Source organism: Lissotriton helveticus, chromosome 1_1 (genome assembly GCF_964261635.1).
Source record: "Lissotriton helveticus chromosome 1_1, aLisHel1.1, whole genome shotgun sequence".
NCBI lineage: Eukaryota > Metazoa > Chordata > Amphibia > Caudata > Salamandridae > Lissotriton > Lissotriton helveticus.
The window spans coordinates 82,470,836-82,490,892 of NC_136057.1; the positions used below are offsets into that span (position 1 = coordinate 82,470,836).

General features: G+C 51.5%; 1 protein-coding gene across 1 annotated transcript in view; it reads right to left on the reverse strand.

Moving 5' to 3' along the window:
- LOC144758779 (uncharacterized) overlaps positions 1–19,639 on the reverse strand; it is a 210,165-nt gene extending 190,526 nt beyond the window's left edge. Inside the window, 3 exon segments of the mRNA XM_078646449.1 lie at positions 9,310–9,886; positions 9,933–10,966; positions 19,356–19,639. Coding sequence (XP_078502575.1) covers positions 9,310–9,886; positions 9,933–10,966; positions 19,356–19,620 — 1,876 coding nt within the window. The 5' untranslated portion in view covers positions 19,621–19,639.
- Between the last annotated feature and the right edge of the window lie 418 nt (positions 19,640–20,057).

Genomic DNA, 20,057 nt, shown 5'->3' on the forward strand with positions numbered 1-20,057 from the left:
AGGACGGATTGAGAGACGGTGCTGATGGCCTTCCAGCAGAGTTCTATAAAACGTATATAGACATAATGGCCCCCGTCCTTCGAGAAGTCTTCGAGGACGCACCGGAAGTGGGGGTACTACTGAGATCAATGCGTGAGGTGATGATTACCTCCCTTCTAAAGCCCGGTAAAGATCCCACCTTCTGTGATGCATATCGTCCTCTCTCCCTTATTAATTGCAATGCAAAAATCCTTGCTAAGGTTCTAGCCACTCGATTATCCCTGTTGATGACCAAAATTATATTGCCGGACCAGTCTGGCTTTGTCCCCGGACGCTCCACTACACACAATTTGTGAACCTTGTTTTCGATGATTCGGACAGTGGCCCCGGATTTTCCCGTAGCGGCGATTTTCCTTGACGCCTCTAAGGCCGTTGAGTGGAATTACCTCTTCGAGGTGTTGCGCCGAATGGGATTCCCCACGATATTTATTTCTTGGGTGCTGTTACTTTACACCTTACCGACTGCTAAGGTATTAATTAATGGCCACTTATCCCCTTCGATTGCTATTACCCGTGGTACCAGACAGGGATGCCCCCTTTCCCCCCTTTTGTTTGCCATTGCCATTGAGCCACTTGCATGTCGCATCCGACAGCTTCACCCCAGCGGAGCCTTTCGGTGCTTACAGCGCCAGATAGCTGTGTCGTTATACGCGGACGACCTAACACTGTTTGTCACTGATCCTCTTACTAATCTTAACCCCTGGCTTCGTGAATTTGTTATTTTTGGCAGAATGTCTGGATTTCAGATTAATTGGAATACATCCCAGTTTTTCCCATTAACTGACGCTGTGGCGGAATTTCCCTTAGACTACCCATTACAATGGTGCCACTCAGACCTCAGGTACCTGGGCATACAAATGTCCAGAGATCGCGAAGAGACACTTCGTCTTAATTACGGAGTGGCTATTACAAAATTAACAGCTGAGATCGACAGATGGATTTCCCTTCCTCTGTCTATGGTGGGGAGAGCCTCCCTCATAAAAATGGTGGTGCTACCTCGTTTTTTATACCTTTTTTTAAATATTCCTTATTACACTGGTGCCTTTTTTTCAGAACTCTTCGCACGGAGTTGATCAGGTTGTTTTGGGGGGACAAGCAGCCCCTACTACGGTGGTCGGTATTGACGCAATCCTATGCTAAAGGAGGTTTCGACGTGCCTGATTTTGAGGCCTATTATATTAGTGCCCAGGCGCATTATGCCTACTTCTGGATGAAACCCGTGCCTTTCATGCCACAATTGGCGGCAGAAGACTGGATAGCTAACCCGATCCCCTTGAATGGCCTATTATAGGCCTCTGTTGCGGCCATTGAGACACCGTACACGACGGTAACGTGCACTATAGATGCTTGGAAGCGTATTGCTAAAATCCTCTGTTCCCCTCTGCTATACTCGGCGAAAATGCCCCTTACTTATCATCCGCGACTGGCACTCCTCCAGGAGACGGGTTTCCAAATGTTGTGTAAACGCCTACACATGAGCACGTGGGGTGGCCTATTTACCGAGGGACACTCCACCACAATGGATAGCTTTTTCAAGGAATACAGACCTACTCCTCTTGATACCTTTTATTACATACGATTGCGACAGGGGATGAAGGGGATTTTACCGGACTTCCTGCAGGAACCTGCTAACCTAGCACCGCTGCACTACATGTTGGGGTCTAAGGATGGTACACATCTAGTTTCAGGCCTTTATAGTCAGATCAGGGAGCACCGACCAGGAGTAGATGGGTCCGCCCGGCTCCATTGGGAGGAGGATCTGCATATTAAAATTACGGACGAGCAGTGGCTTTATTGTTGTAATATTACCGCTAGAATATCTGCTAGTTGTAGGCTCAAAATAATACATTATAGATTTTTGCAACGATTGTACTATACACCACTAAAAAAATTAAAATTCCATCTATCTGACAATGATAAGTGTGAACGGTGTCATGCGGAACATGCTGGTTTTTTATTTGGCGTGGGAATGCCCTGGTGTCTGGGAATTCTGGCAGCATGTACATGAGGCCTTGGAGATTATGGTAGGAGCTCCCTTGAATGTTGACCCCTTACTGCTTTTGTTGGGTTGCACAATGTCTGTCCCTAAAACTTATAGGAAATGTCTCGACGTTGTCACTTTGCTAGCAAAGAGAAAGGTGGCATGTCGCTGGGGGAGGGGTAGAGCCCCGAAATTTAAAGATTGGTTGGATGATGTCATATATTGTCAGGCACAGAATGCAATCTACGCTGATTCGCAGCCGCCCTCATGCAGACAGAAGGACATTTGGGGGCCGCTGACTGTATATCTTATCTCTCAAGGAGCAAATGATGGTGACTCTATATGTAATGATGTGGGCAGCACTGATGTTGGGGGTCTGGTTATGTAAACGTATTCACAATATATCATTTTTCAAGTTTGACACCTTGCGAATGTACTGCTTTGAGATATAATTGCTTTCGCTTTACCTTTGGATTTCCGTAGTGCCTTAATTCGACTGCTATGTTTCCACTGTTATTATGATATGCTCCTTCTACAGGTTATCGGTGATGTCCTGGTATGAGTCTATGGTTGGCACCTGATACATTTGCTTTTCTATGTCATTACCACTGTATGATGCTTGTCTTATTGCTCAATGATCTGTCTTAAATTGATATGCTTTCTTCTTACCTTGCATGGAACACGTACTATTATACCCTTGTACTGTTGTTGTATATCTATGAAAATACCAAAATAAAGATTTTTTTAAAAAAAAGAAAAAAAGGCATCATTTCCTTGCAAGATTAAAAATATAGAATTTATCTACATTTCTCAGTGCACTACTTAGGGTAAGGGGGGTATACCTCACAATCATACTAGATTGATAATGCCCACTGAAGGCACAAAAAGTTGAACTTAAAAATCAGTGATGCCACTGCGATCCCCTGCGGCTACAAAATCACCCGCAAAAACAGCATCGACCGACCAGGAGAAGGCAAAGCCATCATCCGCAAGAACACCCACCAACTGACCACTTACTTGAATGACTCAACGACTACCATGGAACACCTCCCCTTCCAGATCCAGAACAACCCCAACACCACCCTAATCTACAAGACCCCCAGCCCCCACCCAACCTACAATGAAGCCACCGTAGACCTCATCGAACCCCAGGCTCTAGCATCCACCGATTACATCCCACTCGGAGACCTCCACTTCCACTTGGACAACCCCAGTGACCAAAACACCGACTCCCTACTGGAGAACCTCGCCAACATTGGACTTAAGCAGCTAATCACTACATAGACCCACGCAGCCAGACAAACGTTAGACCTCGTCTTCTCTGTCATCGGGAACATCATCTACAGCCACACCACCGAACTCCTCTGGTCCAACCTGCACTGTGTGAACTTAGCAGTTCCCACCGTTCACCACCACCCTCACCCCCCTCCGCCACATCTGTTGTAGCTGAAGCAAGGCCACCGAAGGACTTCTTGTCATCTTTCTCAGCATGACCGCACTACCAGAAGATGCCAACACAGCAGCACACAACCGTCATCAATGGATCTCCAACTGAGCAGACACACCAGCACCCCTCAAAAAGACACCAGGCAGGCAAAATTTCAAGAAAGCCACCTGGTTCACTTCAGCCCTCCACAAGTCCAAACGTACCAGCAGACAACTCGAGAAGAGATAGAGGCACAACAAAATCCCAGAAACCCAAGCAAACCGCAGTCAACGCACACCACCTTCTCCTTAAAACCACAAAGAAAACGGCCATCAAAGACAGAATCAACGCCTATGCACACAACAGCACAGAAGTCTTTGCCATCGTCCAGGAGTTCTTCAGGCCCAACAGCGAGACCACAGACGTCTCACCTTCCCTAAGACCTGTGCAACAAACCCAGCACATTCTTCACCACAAGATCAAGCAGAACTACAACAGCTTTGACACCCAAGACCCTGCTACAATGCCTGCCACCACCCCACACAACAAGGCCTTACCCCAACATATCTTACTCAACTGGACTCCACTCACCACAGATGACACACTCAAGCATCCATTCCAGAGCCCCACTGGATCCTTGCCCGTTTCACATCTTCCATTGAGCAGCCGCAGCACCATCAACTGCGCCATCAAAACTGCCACATTCCCTGCTGCCTCAAAACACGCCAAGATCAACCCCCCTGCTGAAGAAGCCATTTGCAGACCCGACAGACCTCAAGTACCTCTCCCTTGACAAGGTCATCGAATAGGCCCTCAACATCCAACTCTCCAAGTTCATCGAAGCAAACCATGTCCAGAACAACTCCCAATCTGGCTTCCAAAGCAATTATAGCACCGAGCTCAGACTCCTCGCCGCCATCGACGACATTCGCTCCCTCCTCAACTGGGGCGAAACCGCCACCCTCATCCTACTGGACCTCTTGGCCACCTTTGACAACATCTCCCACCGCACCTAATCACAAGATTCCAGGATGCTGGTATCCACAACAAATGCAGCTACAAGCTACAATGCACGGAAACCTGTAGGGATTCAAAAAGGCAATAATGTATTCACCAGACGTGACACTGACTGAGTTCAAGGCCGGGGTCTACGTGACCCATGGGGCACCAGATACCTGCTGTTGAAAGGGGACACAGCACACAGCTTCTCGAAGAAGCAGAGACGGTGACAGGCGGACTCCCAGGGACCACAAGTCTTGGCTGCAGGGGTCCGCAGCGTGCACCCACAAGGATACGGGCACTCTGGGACAGGCGGTCTCTCATGCGGCTGCGAAGGCCCGGGCTGGTGGTGGCGATTACTCTCGTCTTACAGCTCCGTGGTGGGCTCACAGCGGCAGCAGCTCTCTCTTAGCTGCAGCGGCCCACAAGACAATAGCGAGAATCCTCGACAATGGTGAGCAAGATGCGGGCAGACAGCGGCAGCAGCTCTCCCTTAGCTGCAACGGCCCACAGGACAAATCACAATGAGGCAACGTTGGCAAAGGTGCGGGCTCTCAGTGGCAGCAGCTCTCTCTCAAATGCGGCGGCCCACAGGACAGATCGCAATGATGCAAAGTTGGCAAAAGTGCGGGCACTCAGTGGCAGCAGCTCTCTCTTAGCTGCAGCGGCCCTAAGGACAAATCATGATGATGTAAAGTTGGCAAAGGTGAGGGCACTCAGCGGCAGCAGCTCTGTCTTAGCTGCGCCGGCCCACAGGACGAATCACGATGATGCAAAGTTGGCAACGGTGCGGGCACTCAGCGGCAGCAGCTCTCTCTTAGCTACGGCGGCACACATGACTAATTACGGTGATATAAAATTGGCAAAGGTGCGGGCACTCCACGGCAGCAGCTCTCTCTTAGCTGCGGAGGCCCACAGGAGGAATCACGATGATACAAAGTTGGCAAAGGTGCAGACACTCAGCGACAGCAGCTCTCTCTTAGCTGCGGCGGCCCACAGGACGAATCAAAGTGATACAAAGTTGGCAAAGGTGCGGGCACTCAGTGGCAGCAGCTCTCTCTTAGCTGCGATGGCCCACAGGACGAATCACGGTGATACAAGGTTGGCAAAGGTGAGGGCACTCAGCGGCAGCAGCTCTCTCTTAGCTACGGCAGCCCACAGGATGAAGGATGGTCTCGACAAGGCTGGCACAATGCTGGTCACTCAGTGGCTACAGCTCTTTGTTAACTGCAGCGGCCCACACAGATTCAGCGAAGGTTCTGAAGGTGCATATTCAGGCAGGCTCTCAGCGGTGACAGCTCTCGCTTAGCTGCAGCGTCCCACACAGATTTAACAAAGGTTCCCAGTCCGCGTTCCTCATAGTAGAACTAGAGAATCCGGATTGCAAGCAGAATTCCTCACACAGGAATTCCGACGGCTGACGGGGTGAAGTCTAATATCCCTGAGACTTCGGCAGGAGGCGCTCTCGATTCAGGCCCTCGAGTAGTTTCTTCAGAAAGCTTGGTGAAAGTTTCAAAAGCCCTTTCCTCTGTTCACTCGGACAGAGTTTCGTCTTGACATCCAGAAGGAACACACCTGGACGAGGTTCCAGGGCCGTGTTTTATACCTAAAAAGTCTTTGTTCTCTAAAGCCACAAATCACTCAATCCAGTCAGAACCAGTTCGGTGGGGTTGGGGAGAACTTAGTTTATGAGGCGGCATCTTGCCCTTTCAGAATGCCGGGGTCTCCTATCAGACGCCCAGTGTGTGGGGGGGGTGGAGCCATCATTCACCTTGCCAGGCACGGCCTTGCTCAGATCAAAGAGTCACCCCTCCCCATGCTCTGAATACTGATCTCTCTCTCCAGCCAGGTCTGACCCAGCTGGTCCCGCTGCTCCAAAACCAGACGGCCAATATATATACTAGCAAAGCCTACAGGAAAGCTCAGGCAAGAAAACACCATCATTTCCAAAAGAGCCGTTTTCGAACATGGGATATATAAATGGTTCTTACTACAAGGTGTATCTCAATGTCCTGAGCATAAACATATCAAACTTGATGTTCCTATCAGGTTCTGGGGGTTAGATAGGATTATAGAAGGTTATCGTCAACCTGCCCATTCTGGCTTATGAGAACGGATAGCTTCACGATGGTAACAGTGAAATGGAGGGTAACTCGCTATTAGAACATGCTACACAGAGCTGGGCATTATGGTTATCCTAATTCATACAGTCATCTTTACACAGGGAGCATTTGTGCTGTGGCACAAATGATTAGCAGTAGCACGGTGTCCAGAGCATCTAAATCCAGCCAACATAAAAGATAGGAAGCGAAAAGAGGAAGGGAGACCCACACCAATGATGCTAGGTCTAACAAAACATAATTGAAGCAGCGGTTTAAAGCAACAAATGGAACGTTGATTTTCTTTCTTTTGCTCTATTTTGCTAGCTTACTGTGACAAACAGAGAGAACACGATTATTTATTCAACTCCTTAGATAGAGGAAAGGTGGAATCATGGAATCTTTCTGCATGTTTCTACATGTTCCGAGGTACTGCAGCTTTTTTTATGACTTGTATTGAACTGTTTCTAATATCTGTGTGCAAAAAATATCCCAAAGGTTTTTGATGTGTGGAGAAGTGTGGCTCAATGGGTGGAGAAGTGTGGCTCAATGGTTAGAGCGGCAGACCCTGATGCAGAGGTCTAGCCCGGGACCAGGGCTCAATTCCCCGCCTCGGCGGGTCTTGGGCTAAAAAATTCCACGGACCTGATAATTCTCGCCTCGGGGCCTATTCCAATCATGGAGTCCCACTCTGCAACTCTGGGCAATAGCTTGCTTAATCTCCACAACGGCCCCCACAACTCTAAGGATGCCTGGCCTCCACCTTGGGGGTGCCCAGGAGTGGACACCTCACAGGGAAAGCCAGGATGGGTTCCACAGCGGTATTCGTACAAGCGCCTTGAGAACCTCATGGGTGAGTAGCGCGCTATACAAGTATCAATTTACATTTTTTTACAATTTACATTTATGTGTTTAATTTTGCACTAGAGCCTTTATTTTTATTCTTCATGTTTGCAAACGTAATTGCTCTTTCATATGAAAGAGCTGCGCACAAGGTTTTAAGTGGTTTGTGGTAAAGGTGATGGTGTGAACATGCATTATATGAGCTAAAGTACCACCTGGCGCACATTATAAGATTACTGCAAGTCACCTCGGAGTCACATAACCTTATAAATTAACTCTGCCTTCGGCCTCGCTCCTCTATATAGTTATGGAACGCCTCGCTGACATGCAATATCCTTATAATGTGTGGCCGGAGGTACTTTATCCCTAATATATTTTCACTGAATAAGGTTAAAGTGAAATTATAGTTGGTTTTGTTACACCTTAATGGATCTTAAAAAAAAAAAATCGCTTAAAAATCAAGGGTAAAGAGCATTTATAGTTAAAACTTAAAACGGATCAAACCACTGCAATATGCAAGTTCTAGTTAGAACCACAATCCATAACTCGCACTACGGGTGTGTAAACCCTAACTCATGATGCGATGACATTTTACATACTTAAAGAGTTTGCTGCCTCCTCTTAGCAATTAGGAAAATCACTATGCAGTGGAAGTCCACGAGGGCGCCTAGGATAGAAACATGGCGAGCGGATGTTATGAAGTGGGGCAGAATAGAAGGGGCAGCCCTCAGGAAGGAGGAAGAAGGTGGTAGGACGAAAGCCCCGCTAGCGATGGACTGGGAGGTCATGCTATTGGAAATGGCGGACAAGGACCAGCCGCCGTCCCGGGACACCTGAATGCATTGAGGCCATGAGGGAAGTGGGTGGATTAAAACGGACCCACGGATTGCACCAGGGGGGTTGGTAGAATCGCGGCTCAATATTTCTGGAGGGGAGTGGATAAAGCAGGGGAGTAAAAACTAGACCGGCTAGGAGAAATGGAGCACCATAGTTGGCAGGGAAGGGGAGGGATAGTTGGGAAGCGTGTGGGTGGGCATACATAAACCCTGCAGTAAACAGAGTCACTCCCTACTGTATGCACAACTGGGAAGTTATGTACTAGACGGGGATGCTACGATATGTGTGTGGAGTTGGGGAGAAAAATGAAAAACGTGTTCTACTGTAAATTTGCCATAATGATTACACTCAACTGTGATGATTGTTCATTCACGAATAAAGTTCGTTTAAAAAAAAAAAAGAGTTTGCTAAAGGCAGGATGTTGCTGTAGGGAGATCGCTACTTTTGTCTGCGCATAAAACAATTCATAACACACTTGAGACTGAGCTAGAGGTTGGGAGGGTGAACTCACCAGTGACACATAACAAATCACTTTGTGTAACTGTCTATCAGGAGAAGGTGTGCACTCCTAGAGAACTGTTGAGGCTGAATACAGGCTAGAATTTTTATATCAGGAACTGGAGATGAGTGAGTTTTACCCACTGTAACTGTGCAACAGGAAACAGTTTCCTCTCTAGACTGCGCATGTCTGCTATTTTCAATGAACACCACATCACTTGCATCAGACTAATAAGTTTGATTCCAGCCAATAATTCCTCCCATGAATAGCGCCATTTCCAGTTCCTCAGCCTGGAATGGGGACGAACAAGGAAGGACGAGAGCTACTGGCCTATTTGTCTCATGCAGAGTCCCATTACCAGGCCTGTTTCTGCACAGGAAGGATGCAGTCCTGTGTGGAACCAGAGAAGTGTGCAGGGACACATCTGCACCCTGTGTACTCTGGGGGTCAGTATCTCTCAGGGGGTCCACCCACCCAAACCATATTAATTCCCTCGGAGACTTACTAAAATCTGCCCATATGCATTCTAAAGAGGTTACATGTGTTAGTATGCCTTCCGCGTGTCCATTTATAGTGAAACACATACCGGGGGTGGCTTTGGATGGCAATAAATGTGACTGTGTTGGTCCTGTCTCCATTGAGTCTAAGGGGGCGTCTTCATCTGCAGTAATTGTGTCCAGTTCTAGGTATGATGGAGGCACAGGCTGACCCTGTTCTTCAGGACAGAGCAGTTCTGCCTTGCAGTTCTGATGTTGATGCTGTGATTCAGGATGGAGTGGTTCGAGTATGTAGCTCGGATCTGAACCCTGTGCATCAGTACAAGCTGGTTCTAGCTTGCAGTTCTGATTTGAATCCTGCTCCTCAGTGTGCAGTGGTTCCACCGTGTTGTTTTGATCTGTTTTTTGTGCTTCAGGAAACACCGATTCTCTCTCTCGATCCAGTGCAGCAGTGTGCAGTGGTTCCACCGTGTTGTTCTGATCTGTTTTTTTGTGCGTCAGGAAGCACCGATTCTCTCTCTCGAAACACTGCAGCAGTGTGCAGTTGTTCCACCGTGTTGTTCTGATCTGTTTTTTGTGCTTCAGGAAGCACCGATTCTCTCTCTCGATCCAGTGCAGCAGTGTGCAGTGGTTCCACCGTGTTGTTCTGATCTGAACCCAGTGCATCTGCACAGGTCTGTTCTAGCTCATCTTTCTGCTCTGGTTCCAGTGCTTCAGGATGCATAGATTCCAGCTCGTAGTTCACATTTGGATCCTGCGCATAAGGACGTTCCTGCTTCAAGCATAGGTGTTGCTGTAGGAGCTGGGTTTGTTGTGACCCCAACTCATCCAAGGACAATAGCCCATACTCTATGTGTTCGTCTGATGACATCCCATCAGGTGACACGGGTTGTAGGCTGCGGTTCTCCTGGGAAACTTGGAAAACAAAACACATAAATTCTTCCTCCAAGGGATCATCATGTTCCTTCCCATTTGGTAGCGCAGGTTGTATACAGTGGTTTTGCTGTGGTTCATGTCCTTCAGGAAATACTGGGTGTGAGTAGAGGTTCTGTTGCTGGTCCCAGCTATTAGCAGACAACGGGGATGGTTCTTGGTTCAGGTGCCCATCTGGTTCTCTCTCTTCTGGGAACGCTGACTGTATGCTCTGGTCTTGCTCTGGTGCCTGGCCAAGCACAAATTCTGAGTGAAGACACAGGTTTGCCTCCAGTGATCTGCCTGGAGGATCCATCTGAGAGCATCTGGATAGCGTACAATCCAGCTGTAGTCCATTTCCATCTGGAAACCCAGATTGCATGGACTGTTCCTGCTCCAACTGGTGTACATCTGGAAACCTAGTCCGCATGCACTGGTCCTGCTGTGATTCATGTACATCTGGAAACCCAGGCTGCATGCACTGGTCCTGCTGTGATTCATGTACATCTGGAAACCCAGGCTGCATGCACTGGTCTCGCTTCGACTCGTGTACATCTGGAAACCCAGGTTGCAAGCACTTGTCCTACCGTGGGTCACAACGATCGGGAAACACTGGCTGTAGACAAAGGTTTGGCTCATATGGACGCACTTGAACATCAGTCGGAGAAGAGAGCTTACAGTCCTGCTTTAGTGCATGCCTATCAGAAAACACTGTCTGAAGACACAAGCTCGGATCCCCTGGCCTGTCCAGTTGAGGTGTCGCAGGAGACCGGCTAACAGTACAATCTCTAATGCTCGCTGAAGAGACCATCTCCAAAGACACCATATCATTATCTAGGTGTTGGAATTGGGGGTTGCCCAAGTCTCAAAAGGGGGTAGCATGGCATCAAGCGGGCAGGCCAAACTTGGAGGACATGTGAAGCACTCACGCAGTACCCTCAGTCAACACACCAGGCACACCACAGAAGAGGCAGGACACCAATTTGAGTTGGAAAATTAAGTAGTTTAGTATCTCCAACCTGCAAGGCAAAAATGCATCAACAGTGCCATCATAACACGGCGCCAACTGGCACCAGAGCCAAGTACTTCAGAGGGGGATTATTTACATGGGATAAAAAAGGTTGAGTCCAAAGTCCATGCTGTAAGGGAAAAAGGATGGGTTAAAATTGTCATTAGATCTGGAGCCCAATCTGGCGGGGCCAACTCAGACTCTCATCCTTAGGGGGTTGGCTGGAAATGTAAGATACAACATTATGCATAAATACACCTCATGTATTATAACGCCAATCCCCACCCCTGTAAGGGAAAACAGAGCATCACAGTATACAATATACAGGAACACCTGGAATAAATCCATGAGGCTTGCTCATTAACATGGGGCATACCCCGACAATTCCTGACTCAGGACTGGATATGCCAGTAAGGATCTAGGCAGGGATAAAATTACTTATGCCAGAATAACACCTTTCTGTCAGCAGGAATAAGCAGTTCATTGAAGGCGGACATAACATTTGAACCAGGTCTGTACCACATTTTCCGTGGGCACCATCCGGCCCCTACATCATGTGTAAAACCAGGGGGCATAGGCATCCCCACCCTGCACTAGGATTACTTCCAGGCCTCTTATGGACTCCCTAGGACACCCCACACTGGCGTAAGGACAAGATCCACAGGGCCTAACAGGCATGTAACGTCAACATACACTAGTAACAGGTCATAACCATTAATGGACAGGGATAACCAAGCATTTCCTCTCACCTGGCTGCGGGGCAGGAATGAACAGTTCAGTAGGGCCACCATATGCCTTTCACCCCAAAAGGGAGAAAAGGTTCCTGAGTGAGCACTAACCTTGTATTACCCATAAATACGCAGGGCATCAACCACAGGTGAAGCATACAAACTCTGGGTCAAGGGACCAATCAATCAGCCCAAAACATTGCTACCTGGAGGACCCGCCTAGGGCATGTAAGAACACTCAGTCCCCTCAACGTGGGGTTAAAGGTAAGAACAGATTCAGGCCCCAGTTCCAGGTCACACCGGGCCAACAAGGCTGCACCTCAGTCTTTGCGGTGTATGAAGGACCAGTCAGGGGAGACCCGCGCTACTCTGGCGCTTCCCTCGGGCCTCCTTTCAACTACAACGTGGCCCAGGCCTTCCAGGGGCCGGCGCTGGTCATCACGGAGGGCCAGGCACCAACAGCGTGCCTCGGGCCCCCTCTCCTCCACAGAACTCTCTCTGGCCTCAGCGGCTGCAGGGACGCTTACCCTGCACCAACAGCGCCCCTCGGACTTCACTCGACGGCAGCCTCCGCGAGATGCTAGGCCCAGACGGGGCTCCCTCCTTCCTCACGGGAGCCCCGCAGTCTCTCTGCTCCTTCGGCCACCTCAGATCAGGAGGCGGGGCTGGCACCGACAGTGTGCCCCGGCCCCGCCTACCTCATCGGCCCCTCGCGTGGGGGCACAGACCGGCGGGGTGGCCTCCCGCTCCGGGTCCCCCTCCTACCTCACGGGGACCCGGGGCTCCGACTCGACTCCTTCCTGCCTTCCCGGCCGCCCGGACAGACGACCAATCCCTGCGCGGCGTTGGCGGGGGCGGGCCAATGACGCGGCCGGACGCCCCCGTCACATGGGCAGGTCGAGGCTGGCTTCTCGGGCCCAGCGCGGCCCTTTCTCTACTCCGGCGGCCCTCTCCTCACATCGGGGGCCGCCGCAACGCTGCACACCCCAGCAAGGGGGGGGGTCTCCTCACGGCGGCAGCGGATTCCGGCGCTGCCACGCAGCGCGTGACAAAGACAAGGGGTAGGCTCCCTTTTTCAATTAATTATTTATATAGCAGACAGCGCGATGACGCGAGGGTAGGCTCCTCCCAGTATGATTCTCCTCAGGAGAATAGCGCTATTTACAGCGCACTGCTCCTTGCCACAGACTCCTCAGACCACAGCGCTATTTCTCCTCACAATCTTCTCAGCACTATGGCGCTATTCACAGCGCACTGCTTGTTCAGCAGTCCAGGGGCTGGTTGATTGAGGCAGGTTAGTGAGGCACAGTTCCTCGGGGGCACTATCCTCCCCGGGCAGCTCCTCCCAGTCCAGCGCTTCCACAGGGGCCGCAACTTCCCAGTTCAACGCTTAAGGCAATGCAGCAGCAGCACTTCCAAAGGGGGCCACAGCTTCCTGGGGGCACCAACCTCCCCAAACAGCGTCTGACAGGCGCACCTCACGGAGGGGGGGCGAATAGTTCCACAGCCAGCCCCAGGGGCACACTCCTCACCTCCTGGGGGGTTCAAGCCCACAGCATTCCTCCTCATGGGGGCACCTCTTTCCTTCAGCGCTGGCGTAGTTCAAGGTCCCACAGCGTCAGTGTCCTGGGTAGGGCCCTCCCTTGTCAGGGGCCCATGGGGACAGCAGCGGGGGGGGTTTATAGGGGTGCAGGGCCCAGCTCACAGGCCCATGTGGCGGTAGCACCTCACAGCAGGTCCCCTCTCTTCTTTGTCCCTGCGCTGACTGACTCTCTGGTGACACTTCACCCTATTTATACCCTTCTCCCAGGCAGTGCCAGGACCTTCTAGAATGTTGGCACATCTAGCCTAAACTGGTGTAGGGGAGGGGTGAGCACCCTGGGTGCCAGGCTTTCCCTCCAAAACTAGGGGTAGCTGGGTAATATTATCTAGACCGCTGACCTATGTCAGTCCAGTGGCAAAACCCATGGCCATGGCATCCATTTTAAAAACAATACATCTCAGTCAGGTACATTTCCAAAATGGGGGTGCAGTTTTAAAATGGGGGATTTTACAAGTGCTCACATTATGTCAGGTAATTACATTTTCACAAGGTGTCTCACACCACTCATGGCCTATACAGGTTTAATCCCATGGGGGAGACAATCCAGATAAGGGGGTCAAAAGCGAAAAAATTTGGGGGGAAAAGGCCAAGTCCAACACGACTCCTCCCCAGCCAAAAGCCAGGGTAGACATATCAATGCCTTGATGGGCTTCCCTGCTTGGGGCGGAAAAAGGTGGACGCAGGCCTGCAACTACAGGAGCACCTGCAGTCTCTCCTCCACTCTGGAACCCAATGGTTCTCTTTCGCAACCCTCCCTTCACCAACAAAACCACCCCACTGGTGTTCCCTAGTGGGATGTTTCTCCTTCCTAGAGTGGGAGGCTCTAGCCTCAGGCTTGTAATTCCCTTGGACCACTCTCCTCTCCCCAAATTGCCACTGGTCCACCCATCTGGGGTCTACACCCTCAGACTGACCAGCCCTTAGGGGCGAGGCTCTCCTTCCCCTACTTCTCCTCCTAGGGTTCCTCCATCTCCTACGCTGGGGGACACCCTCACACAACTCTCTCCCCAACCTGGAGCCGAAACCCACAGGCTGAACCGGTGACAGGGGCGAGTCCTCCCTCTCCCTGCACCCCCTCCCAGAGTTCCGCACCCTCCTAACTGGAGTAGTACCCATGGGAGTCACTTCCGGGGGGACTCTGGTTACAGAGGTCCCTCCCCCCAGGGCAGGCAAACCCTGTCCCTGGCCACCCAACCCAGGATCTGCGCCCTGTGGCTGAGCTGGTGACAGAGAAGAGACCTTCCTCCCTCTGCACCCCCTCCCAGAGTTCCACACCCTCCCACTGGGAGTAGTACCCCTGGGAGTCAAATTGGTAGGGACCTGAATTACAGGTACCCCACCCTCCAGGTCAGGCAACCCCTTAACCTGGAACCCCAGTCCAGGATCTAAACCCTGTGACTGGTCAGACCCCCGAACCACTGGAGCTCCAATTAATGATGCTCCGGGTCCTCCTGACATGAGGGGATCCCTTCCTCTGGATGACACATCGGGACAGCCTAGACTCCCAACCTGGGGTTCTCTTAAAGAACACTCCAGGCCCGGTGACCACAGCTGGGGCATCTCGGGACACCTCCCCGTCTCACTCCCTTCAGGATCACTTCCCTCAGCCTTCCCAGACGCTCTGGCACTTACCCAGAGGTCTGCCTCCCGTGCAAGTTCCCTGGGGTCTGAGAACCCGCACCGCAACAGATGGTGACGCAGTCTTGGGACACAACTCCTTAGCATGTGCTCCCGGATAACGGCATGGCACAGCCCTTCCCAACCCTCCACTGCTCTCCTCACCACCCAATCCTCCAGTACAGTCCAACACTCCTCCTCGAACTCTCCCCAGGACTGATGGAACAGCTTTCCCCTGCCCCTAAACACTAACCCGTCCTCCTCTTCCGGGGAATCAGGCACAGTCTCTTGGGCTTCGGGAGTGGGACTCCTTGCTCTGGACCTACACTCGCTGCCACCACTGGATCCCACCCTCTTCGGTGAATCCAGACTCCTAAAACCACTCTCAGGGGACAACCTACCCACCTGAGCTGATCTCTCCCTGGCGAAGGCCCTCTCCGCCTCCGCCATCCTCTCCAGCGCTAGGACTTTTTCAGTCTCTAGTCGCTGCTCTTCTACCCTCAGCTGCGCTAAGCCCTCGGCATGCCTGAGCTTTGCCAGCGACAGCTGATACTCCCTCTCTTCTCTCCTATCTACCCACTCTTCTGGGGACAGGGAAAGGGATGGGGCAGTGCCCCCGGGACTGGACCCAGTGCGAGACTCCCTATCTCCGGTGTCCTCCACAGCTACTGGCGTCTCTGCCCTGCTAGACTCTTCCTCCTCCTCATCGGAGCAATTACCTCCCAGGGTTCTGGATGGGGAGCCCTCTCTCTGGTCTCTAACCCACTGACCCTTCAAAACTTCGGGGGGGTAGTCAGACAAGTCCCCATTAATCTCTAAGGGCTCTCCCCTCTTGAGGGCCTCATAGAGAAACAAATTCCTCCTAATGTTCCCTACTGGGGGTATCCCTCTCTCCAGGAGGAAGTCTATCACCTCCTGTTCGGTGTACTCCATCAGTTCCACTTCCTGGTAAATCAACCCCATCGTGGCGAGGTACACCCGGGACACACCCTCCCAGTGGAACAAGGGGACAGTTCAGAACACTCTTCAGGAGGAAGCAATCAAGAAACAATATTCCAACAATAATCCCCACCACAAGGCTCTACTTGTGGTGTAACCTGTGGCCGCTGTGGTACTGCGCAAACACAAGTCCTATCCCACCGCTCTGCCACCAAATGTTGGAATTGGGGGTTGCCCAAGTCTCAAAAGGGGGTAGCATGGCATCAAGCGGGCAGGCCAAACTTGGAGGACATGTGAAGCACTCACGCAGTACCCTCAGTCAACACACCAGGCACACCACAGAAGAGGCAGGACACCAATTTGAGTTGGAAAATTAAGTAGTTTAGTATCTCCAACCTGCAAGGCAAAAATGCATCAACAGTGCCATCATAACACGGCGCCAACTGGCACCAGAGCCAAGTACTTCAGAGGGGGATTATTTACATGGGATAAAAAAGGTTGAGTCCAAAGTCCATGCTGTAAGGGAAAAAGGATGGGTTAAAATTGTCATTAGATCTGGAGCCCAATCTGGCGGGGCCAACTCAGACTCTCATCCTTAGGGGGTTGGCTGGAAATGTAAGATACAACATTATGCATAAATACACCTCATGTATTATAACGCCAATCCCCACCCCTGTAAGGGAAAACAGAGCATCACAGTATACAATATACAGGAACACCTGGAATAAATCCATGAGGCTTGCTCATTAACATGGGGCATACCCCGACAATTCCTGACTCAGGACTGGATATGCCAGTAAGGATCTAGGCAGGGATAAAATTACTTATGCCAGAATAACACCTTTCTGTCAGCAGGAATAAGCAGTTCATTGAAGGCGGACATAACATTTGAACCAGGTCTGTACCACATTTTCAGTGGGCACCATCCGGCCCCTACATCATGTGTAAAACCAGGGGGCATAGGCATCCCCACCCTGCACTAGGATTACTTCCAGGCCTCTTATGGACTCCCTAGGACACCCCACACTGGCGTAAGGACAAGATCCACAGGGCCTAACAGGCATGTAACGTCAACATACACTAGTAACAGGTCATAACCATTAATGGACAGGGATAACCAAGCATTTCCTCTCACCTGGCTGCGGGGCAGGAATGAACAGTTCAGTAGGGCCACCATATGCCTTTCACCCCAAAAGGGAGAAAAGGTTCCTGAGTGAGCACTAACCTTGTATTACCCATAAATACGCAGGGCATCAACCACAGGTGAAGCATACAAACTCTGGGTCAAGGGACCAATCAATCAGCCCAAAACATTGCTACCTGGAGGACCCGCCTAGGGCATGTAAGAACACTCAGTCCCCTCAACGTGGGGTTAAAGGTAAGAACAGATTCAGGCCCCAGTTCCAGGTCACACCGGGCCAACAAGGCTGCACCTCAGTCTTTGCGGTGTATGAAGGACCAGTCAGGGGAGACCCGCGCTACTCTGGCGCTTCCCTCGGGCCTCCTTTCAACTACAACGTGGCCCAGGCCTTCCGGGGGCCGGCGCTGGTCATCACGGAGGGCCAGGCACCAACAGCGTGCCTCGGGCCCCCTCTCCTCCACAGAACTCTCTCTGGCCTCAGCGGCTGCAGGGACACTTACCCTGCACCAACAGCGCCCCTCGGACTTCACTCGACGGCAGCCTCCGCGAGATGCTAGGCCCAGACGGGGCTCCCTCCTTCCTCACGGGAGCCCCGCAGTCTCTCTGCTCCTCCGGCCGCCTCAGATCAGGAGGCGGGGCTGGCACCGACAGTGTGCCCCGGCCCCGCCTACCTCATCGGCCCCTCGCGTGGGGGCACAGACCGGCGGGGTGGCCTCCCGCTCCGGGTCCCCCTCCTACCTCACGGGGACCCGGGGCTCCGACTCGACTCCTTCCTGCCTTCCCGGCCGCCCGGACAGACGACCAATCCCTGCGCGGCGTTGGCGGGGGCGGGCCAATGACGCGGCCGGACGCCCCCGTCACATGGGCAGGTCGAGGCTGGCTTCTCGGGCCCAGCGCGGCCCTTTCTCTACTCCGGCGGCCCTCTCCTCACATCGGGGGCCGCCGCAACGCTGCACACCCCAGCAAGGGGGGGGGGTCTCCTCACGGCGGCAGCGGATTCCGGCGCTGCCACGCAGCGCGTGACAAAGACAAGGGGTAGGCTCCCTTTTTCAATTAATTATTTATATAGCAGACAGCGCGATGACGCGAGGGTAGGCTCCTCCCAGTATGATTCTCCTCAGGAGAATAGCGCTATTTACAGCGCACTGCTCCTTGCCACAGACTCCTCAGACCACAGCGCTATTTCTCCTCACAATCTTCTCAGCACTATGGCGCTATTCACAGCGCACTGCTTGTTCAGCAGTCCAGGGGCTGGTTGATTGAGGCAGGTTAGTGAGGCACAGTTCCTCGGGGGCACTATCCTCCCCGGGCAGCTCCTCCCAGTCCAGCGCTTCCACAGGGGCCGCAACTTCCCAGTTCAACGCTTAAGGCAATGCAGCAGCAGCACTTCCAAAGGGGGCCACAGCTTCCTGGGGGCACCAACCTCCCCAAACAGCGTCTGACAGGCGCACCTCACGGAGGGGGGGCGAATAGTTCCACAGCCAGCCCCAGGGGCACACTCCTCACCTCCTGGGGGGTTCAAGCCCACAGCATTCCTCCTCATGGGGGCACCTCTTTCCTTCAGCGCTGGCGTAGTTCAAGGTCCCACAGCGTCAGTGTCCTGGGTAGGGCCCTCCCTTGTCAGGGGCCCATGGGGACAGCAGCGGGGGGGGTTTATAGGGGTGCAGGGCCCAGCTCACAGGCCCATGTGGCGGTAGCACCTCACAGCAGGTCCCCTCTCTTCTTTGTCCCTGCGCTGACTGACTCTCTGGTGACACTTCACCCTATTTATACCCTTCTCCCAGGCAGTGCCAGGACCTTCTAGAATGTTGGCACATCTAGCCTAAACTGGTTCTAGGGGAGGGGGTGAGCACCCTGGGTGCCAGGCTTTCCCTCCAAAACTAGGGGTAGCTGGGTAATATTATCTAGACCGCTGACCTATGTCAGTCCAGTGGCAAAACCCATGGCCATGGCATCCATTTTAAAAACAATACATCTCAGTCAGGTACATTTCCAAAATGGGGGTGCAGTTTTAAAATGGGGGATTTTACAAGTGCTCACATTATGTCAGGTAATTACATTTTCACAAGGTGTCTCACACCACTCATGGCCTATACAGGTTTAATCCCATGGGGGAGACAATCCAGATAAGGGGGTCAAAAGCGAAAAAATTTGGGGGGAAAAGGCCAGGTCCAACACTAGGTAACATTGATCCTTTTCTATCCAGATTTTCTTAATCAGCCCAGCGACTCTAGAAGGTACGTCCTCCACAGCATTCATCAAGTTATCCAGTTTGGCTTCCAACTCCTCCAGCATGGATAGAAGGATAATGTGGGGCAGGTTCTCCGAAAGCGGTTCCAGGTCCTGGTCCCTCTGAGCATCATTTCGGGATCCTGAAGTTGAGATGTCATGGAGAGATTCACGTGAACACTGCGCTGTCACTTTCTTTCCTGGAGCCCGTCTTCTCTCCATTCTGGTACTCTGATATTCAAGTCTCAAGTGTCTACAGAGGAGAGGAAAAGAGAAAAGATAACACGTTATCACAGGACCACTAGGCCAAAATATTCCTTCCTGTCTCACCAACCCCAGTGTGATCAGAGGAAATTGCGAATTTCTAAAACCAGAAAAAAATTAAATCATTAAAATATAACAATATCCATAACATAGTGCATATATTATGAAACGCACTGATTTGAAATGTATTTCCAACACTATGTGTGTTCCTTGGTCTGCTCAAATTTCACACATTTATGAAAATAATTTATACTGTAACAGCCTTGCAGCAATGAAAGGTTTATAATACCCTAGCAGACAAGACTGCTCTTTCATTCTCACTTGCACTGTACACCTCTCTTTTGCAATATTCAGTTCAGTGACGGAAGCACGCACCAACATACCAAACCTCTACA